A 7,978-nucleotide genomic window follows, 5' to 3' on the forward strand; every position below is an offset into this window, starting at 1 on the left:
GGCTGCTTTGCTGCAGCAGGACCTGGTCAGCTCACCATCATAGAATCCACGATGAATTCTACTGTGTATCAGAAGGTGCTTGAAGAACATGTGAGACCATCAGTTAGAAAATTAAAGCTGAAGCGGAACTGGACCATGCAACATGACAATGACCCAAAACATACTAGTTAAATCAACCAAAGATTGGCTGAAAAAGAAGAAATGGAGAGTCCTGGAATGGCCAAGTCAAAGTCCAGATTTGAATCCCATTGAGATGCTGTGGGGTGACTTGAAAAGGGCTGTACGTGCAAGAAACCCCTCAAACATCTCACAGCTGAAAAAGTTCTGCATTGAGGAGTGGGGTAAAATTTCCTCAGACCGATGTCGAAGACTGGTAGATGGCTACAAGAACCGTCTCACTGCAGTTATTTCAGCCAAAGGAGGTAACACTCGCTATTAGGGGCAAGGGTGTCCTATCTTTTTCCTCAGTTAGAATAGGCATTTTTGTAGAATGACATTTACAGAAGATCTTGAAAAGACTTTTCTTCAGTTTTCTTTGTTTAGTTGGATTACTTTAATCTCTCTGTATTGTTGAAACGGAGATGAAATAACCTTTTATTAAAAATGTTACAAAAAACCACATGCTTTCAAAGGGTGTCCTAATTTTTTCACATGACTGTACCTGTTAGGGGTTAAAAAAAATTGCATCTCCAGCCTGCCAACAAACGATCGCCACTGGCAGGCTGGAGATCCAATCGCTTACCTTCCGATCCTGTGAACGCACGCCTCGCGAGATGACGCATATATGCGTGACTGTGCGCAGAGCTGCCGCCTCCGGAACGCGATCCTGCGTTAGGCGGTTAAAGGGATTGTCAGTTTTTTTCTATTGACCTATTTTCAGGATAGGTAATCAATATCCGATTGACGGGGGTTTGACTCCCAGCACCCCCACAATCAACTGTTTGAAGAGACTGCAATGCTTGTACAATCACTGCCTTCTCTTCTCTGTTTACCTACTCACGGTCACAATTTAAGCTCCTACCAGTACTGCTTTCTCTTAAAACAGCTGATTGGCAGGTGCCATAGTGTGTATATGTAGTGAGTGTATATATATATATATATATATAGTGTGTATATGTAGTGAGTGTGTGTATATATATATATATATATATATATATATATAGTGTGTGTATATGTATATATAGTGTGTATATATATATATATAGTATGTGTATGTATACATATATAAATATAGTGTGTATATATATATATATATATATATAGTGAGTGTATATATATATATAGTGTGTATATGTAGTGAGTGTGTGTGTGTATATATATATATCTATATATAGTGTATATGTAGTGAGTGTATATGTATATATATACATATATAAATATAGTGTGTGTATATATTTACAGATGCCATAAAAGAAAAAAATAGACATTGGCGACCGTTTCAGAAATGACCCACGAGTTGGTTTTTCACTTGCGCTTTCTGTCACACAGAATCGCCTCTGTGCTCACACAACGCAACCTCTGTGTAACAGCCGCGCACATTCCAGCAAATTCCATAGTCCGGGAAGGGAAAATAAAGTTCCGACAGGACACCCGCCCTGACCATTTACATTCCCGCTTGCTATGTGTTTCTCCGCCATCGCACTTATCTTCATGGCATTTCGAGAAGTAAAACCTGTGACTCATACATTTGCACAATGTATTAAACACCACATAAGAACGAGGTGGTCGTCCTTGGTATCGTATGACCCTATGCATGCCACTGTAGGGAACGTCGCCATAAATCAAATAGTCCCGGTCTAGTGGGTTCGGCGGAAGGTTACTGACGTTCTCTATATAAGCGAGCGGCTTTCGCGCACTCACTCATTTCTACCACGCCGTAGAAGGTACAGACTTGTGGTTCGGGCTCGAGGAGATATTGCAGTAAGTATGTGACGCGCCCTCCTGGGATAGCAGTGACTGGTTTGACTACCGCATACATACGTGCTTTTCGCTAAATGGCCGCTATTTTCTAGAGGGTTGTCTGGTCTTTTACGGTATTTACTGAGTCGTATCGGAATGGTCGCCTTTGTACCGCGCATTGTCTAGTTACGCGAATTCATGTTTTTATTACGTGTATTGCCAGGCAGACTGTTAGTACGTGATGGCGGTTGTCTTGTTGGAGAGTCCGCCATTGCCGTTAGTGATGCAGACAATAGCAGGCGGGCTGTGGGGAGGGGGAGGGGTTGGTGCCGCGTCGCGCCTCGCCGGAAGTGACTGCGGGTGGTCACGTGGTCCTTCTGGTTTAGGCTGCAATGGAGATCTAAATGGGTACAAGGAGGGCGGGCAGTGGGCACACCTTTTTTCTCACCGTGTGCCTTAGACTATATGCTCACCAGGGAAAAAGTCCTTTAAAAGCGGCCATTTTGCAACCGTGTGTTTTGCATCCGTTTTTTATGTCTATTAAAAACGGATGAGCTTGACTAGCAGTTATAGACCCAACCTTCTGACAACAGTCAGGATGGTACGCCCACAGCTAAAATAACATCCTCCATAGTGTACGGCCCCAGCTATAATAATTTTTTTTTGTGGGGCAATCTGAACTTTTCATTGATACCATTCTGGGGTGTGACTTTTTGATCAGATTTTTATTTATTTTTTGTTAGAAAATGAAGCAACCAAAAACGGCGTATTTGGCCCTTTTTTTAAGCTTTTTTCCGTTTCGCTGTTTGCCGTATGGGGAATATATTTTTATACTACGGGTGTTTTTGCGCATTTTTTTTAGGTTTTTATTTTAGGAAAAGGGGGGTGACTATTTTCTATATCCATCCCATAGGGAACTATAACATGCAATCATCTGCTGTTATCAGACTCCAATGCACTTGCATTGAAGTCTGATTTCACTACTTTCCTACGGAGCCCTATTACAAGCAAGGGCTCCATAGGAAATACTATGTAGCAGCCTCCTGTCATTCATAGACCCGGACTGCTGCATACACTCTGGCTCCTCCCATCGCCACATGGGGTAGCCGGAGCAAAACCGAAAGTGCGCACTTTCGGTTTCAGCATGCTCAGATGCTGTGGTGAGGCTCTGGGCATGAAGGAGTTAAGGGTACTTTCACACTTGCGTTGGATTCCGGCAGGCAGTTCCGTCGCAATCTGTATGCAAACGGATACCATTTGTAGACAGATCCGGATCTGTCTCTCAAATGCATTGCAATACTGGATCCGTCTCTCGGATTGTCACCTGGAAAACCAGATCCGGTATTCATCTTTTTCACATTTTTAAAGGTCTGAGCATGCGCAGATGCGTCAATGTAAAATAATGCCGATCTGGCAAGTGTTCCGGAATTTTGACGGAGAAAATACCACAGCATGCTGCAGCATTTTCTCAGTTCAAAGACCGTACAGTGACTAAACTGAAGACATCCTGAACGGGTTGCTCTCCATTCAGAATGCATTAGGATAAAACTGATCAGTTTTTTTTTTTCTGGTATTGAGCCCCTAGGACTGAACTCCATGCTGTAAAAAATTTAACGCAAGTGTGGAAGTACCCAAAGTTGATTTAAAAAAGTTGAGACAGGTAGCACTAGCCTAACATTAATGCTATATATCTGTACAGTGTGTATTATGATAGTGTATACAGGCGTGTACTGATTTGAGGTATAATGCAGTGTACAGATATATAGTATATACAACAGTGTACTGATGAGGTGTAACTTGTACCTCAAATATCGGTAGGTTGAGCATGTGCAATATTGCTTTATTCATCTCTGGAACTGCTGGATATAATTGGCTGCAGGAGCTCCATTTCCACCAATCCCATAGAGATGAATGGAGCAGCAGTGCATCTGCTTGACCTGCCTCCCATCTAATACGAGGAGTGCCTCTTTAATGTAGATTATGGTTAACAGTGACTGTCTCTGCCTCTCCTGTCTGACATCTCTACCCTGTCGGGATACGGTGGCCCTACTTGTCCAGATCTAACATTGTCACACTAATCCCCTTCTATTGTGACATGTCTCATTGTTACTTTAGAGCAGGGGTGCACAACGTTTTTTGGTTGGGGGCCACATTGCCAGAATGAACCAATGACAAGGGCCAAAATTAAAATTTAAAGGTGTATTAACGACTGAAATATTGTACTTATGGCATATTGAACACACATTATATACCATTAATGTCTAGTTACACTTCCAGGACTCCCATCTAATGGCAGAAATACATGTAAGCATCCACAAAACATAGGCATACATGTCTGTTACCAGATGGTTGGGGGCCGCACAGAATGGTATCAAGGGCCACATGTGGCCCCCGGGCCGCAGGTTGTGCACCCCTGCTTTAGAGCATGCTTGTGGTTTATTTTTTGCTGTGTAATCAGATTTATCGGTGGCACTGACAGGTTAAATTCACCTGTTTTCCAGATCTGATAGTTTTCGGGATGGAAGCCAAAGGCTTAAAACTTGGCCATTATTCAGCTGCCACACATACATGGTCTCTTACAAGAGCACTTGGGCAGGCTGTACCAGATGGACATGTTCAGTGCAAGAATGCTTCACTGACAGAAAAGGGAAATCCTAAATCCTGAGATTTACTGTATCTTAGACAGTTGCTTGTATGCGATTAGAAACTAGTTATTCAGGATACTGTGCTGCTGTGATCTGTGTAGCCCAGGTCTCATAATGAATTGTACTGGGCTGCCATACCAGGCTTAACCTTTGGATAACAGTGGCACTGTGTCAGGAAGAACGCATCCATTTTGTTGATAAATGCAATAACCCATTAACTTTCTTTTTTTATACTACATCTAAATGAGGCTACTTTCACACCTGCGTTGGGTGCGGATCCGTCTGATATCTGCACAGACGGATCAGCACCTATAATGCAAACGATGGGATCCGTTCAGAACGGATCAGTTTGCATTATGAAGAACAAAGTCAAAACTGATCTGTACTGACTTGCATTGAAAGTCAGTAGTGGACGGGTCCATTTTCAATTGCACCATATTGTCAGTGAAAACGGATCCGCCCCCATTGACTTACAATGTAAGTCAGGACGGATCCGCTTGGCTCCATCGCCAGGCGGAATGGAGCCAAACTGATACATTCTGAACGGATCCTTATCCATTCAGAATGCATTGGGGCTGAACCGATCCATTTTGAACAGTGTGAAAGTAGCCTAATATGGAAAAGTATAAACTGATCCCATCTAAATACCCACTTTATAATATGCCTGCAGTTTACTTAGGGGGTTCCCTGGGAGTGTTTAGCAAGTGCCTGTAGCCTGCCTCTAAAAACAGTATTAAAATCTCGGAAAACCCATTTAAATACTGATAACCTATCCAGAGGAAAGGTAATCAGTATCTGATCAGTGGGGGTCTGACACCTGGGGCCCCTGCCGATCAGCTGCCTGCGGCCTTCTTGCTGCTTGTCGCGTTCATCGGTCACATGGCCTATGCACTGCTCTGCCCCATAGAAGTGAATTGAGTTGAGCTGCGATGGCAAGCACAGCGGCTATACAATGTACGGCGCTGTGCTTGGGAAGCTATGAGAAGGTCATGCTCAAAACAGCACCAGTGCCCTCTAAAACAGCTGATTGGCAGCTGTCCACCATGTGCAGATCAACACTGCACTTAGAAAACAAAGTCCTGCCTTTTACAGTAAAATGTTTAACGGCCGTTTCCTTTAATTCCTTTAAAAATGCAAATTTTTATTTTTCAGAACATGCAAATTTTTGTGAAGACGCTTACTGGGAAGACTATAACACTGGAAGTTGAGCCAAGTGACACCATTGAGAATGTCAAAGCAAAAATCCAAGACAAGGAAGGAATTCCCCCAGACCAGCAAAGATTGATTTTTGCTGGAAAACAGCTTGAAGATGGCCGTACTCTGTCTGATTACAATATTCAGAAAGAATCTACTCTCCACTTGGTGTTGCGACTGAGAGGTGGCATGCAAATTTTTGTGAAAACCCTGACTGGCAAGACCATTACCCTAGAAGTTGAGCCAAGTGACACCATTGAGAATGTGAAAGCCAAAATCCAAGACAAGGAAGGAATTCCCCCAGACCAACAAAGATTGATATTTGCTGGAAAGCAGCTTGAAGATGGTCGCACCCTTTCAGACTATAACATCCAAAAAGAATCTACCCTGCACTTAGTCTTGCGTTTGAGAGGTGGCATGCAAATCTTTGTGAAGACCCTAACTGGAAAAACAATTACTCTAGAAGTTGAACCCAGTGACACCATTGAGAATGTGAAGGCCAAAATCCAGGACAAAGAAGGTATCCCTCCTGACCAGCAGAGGTTGATATTTGCTGGCAAGCAGTTAGAAGATGGCCGTACACTCTCAGATTACAATATTCAAAAAGAGTCCACTTTGCACTTGGTTCTTCGCCTTAGAGGTGGCATGCAAATCTTTGTCAAAACCCTGACTGGCAAGACCATTACCCTAGAAGTGGAACCAAGTGACACCATTGAGAATGTGAAAGCCAAAATCCAGGACAAAGAAGGTATCCCTCCTGACCAACAGAGGTTAATCTTTGCAGGAAAGCAGCTTGAAGATGGTCGCACCTTATCTGACTATAACATCCAAAAAGAATCTACCCTGCACTTAGTCTTGCGTTTGAGAGGTGGCATGCAAATCTTTGTCAAAACCCTGACTGGAAAAACAATTACTCTAGAAGTTGAACCCAGTGACACAATTGAGAATGTTAAAGCTAAAATCCAGGACAAAGAAGGTATCCCTCCTGACCAACAGAGGTTAATCTTTGCAGGAAAGCAGCTTGAAGATGGTCGCACCCTCTCAGACTATAACATCCAAAAAGAATCCACCTTACACCTGGTCCTCCGCTTGAGAGGTGGCATGCAAATCTTTGTGAAGACCCTAACTGGGAAAACAATTACTCTAGAAGTTGAACCTAGTGACACCATTGAAAATGTTAAAGCTAAAATCCAAGACAAAGAAGGAATTCCTCCAGATCAGCAGAGATTGATCTTTGCAGGAAAGCAGCTTGAAGATGGTCGCACCTTATCAGACTATAACATCCAAAAAGAATCTACCCTGCACTTAGTCTTGCGTTTGAGAGGTGGCATGCAAATCTTTGTCAAAACCCTGACTGGCAAGACCATCACCCTAGAAGTGGAGCCCAGTGACACCATTGAGAATGTGAAAGCCAAAATCCAAGACAAGGAAGGAATTCCCCCAGACCAACAAAGATTGATTTTTGCTGGGAAGCAGCTTGAAGATGGTCGCACCCTATCGGACTACAACATCCAAAAAGAATCCACCTTACATTTGGTCCTCCGCTTGAGAGGTGGCATGCAAATCTTTGTGAAGACCCTAACTGGGAAAACAATTACTCTAGAAGTTGAACCTAGTGACACCATTGAAAATGTTAAAGCTAAAATCCAAGACAAAGAAGGGATTCCTCCAGATCAGCAGAGATTGATCTTTGCAGGAAAGCAGCTTGAAGATGGTCGCACCTTATCAGATTACAATATTCAAAAGGAGTCTACTCTGCATCTTGTTTTACGTTTGAGGGGTGGTATCTGAAGCATGATGATCAGGAAGTGTTGCTGTCGATCAATGCTGCCAGCACTTTGAATCATGTGTTTATTGCACTTTTTCATTAAAGTTTATTGCATTCCAAAAAATTTTGTGGTAATTTTTGTACATAAACTTGTCTTTCCAAATGTCTCTTCACACAGGGCTATCAAGCGGATTATTTGGAATGGGTGTTCTCACACTGATTTCTAATAAGTGGCTCATGTATAGGTGCCAACCATTACCCGATTGTTCATTGTTTCTAGGCAGAAGATTGTTGTGCCCAGAAACTGGATTCTGTGTAGAATAGTGATTGCAGACCTCTATACAGTGGAGGTGATTGCAGCTCCCCCCCCCCCCCCCCCCACAGGCAATTATTGGGAACAGTCAATTTCTGATGCCTGCTGTGTTGGCTTGTTTAGCCACACTGTAGTTGCTGACTGATGTCTGGCTGTTAA

The 7,978-nt window shown here is 43.0% G+C and overlaps 1 protein-coding gene across 1 annotated transcript; it reads left to right on the top strand.

The window, feature by feature from the left end:
- The first annotated feature begins 1,764 nt into the window (after window positions 1-1,764).
- On the top strand, window positions 1,765-7,630 carry UBC (ubiquitin C). The gene is made up of 2 exons (XM_044275652.1): window positions 1,765-1,920; window positions 5,697-7,630. The coding sequence occupies exon 2, from the start codon at window positions 5,700-5,702 to the stop codon at window positions 7,527-7,529; it is 1,830 nt and encodes a 609-aa protein (XP_044131587.1). The 5' UTR covers window positions 1,765-1,920; window positions 5,697-5,699; the 3' UTR covers window positions 7,530-7,630.
- The last annotated feature ends 348 nt before the right edge of the window (window positions 7,631-7,978 follow it).

Source organism: Bufo gargarizans, chromosome 1, assembly GCF_014858855.1.
Source record: "Bufo gargarizans isolate SCDJY-AF-19 chromosome 1, ASM1485885v1, whole genome shotgun sequence".
NCBI lineage: Eukaryota > Metazoa > Chordata > Amphibia > Anura > Bufonidae > Bufo > Bufo gargarizans.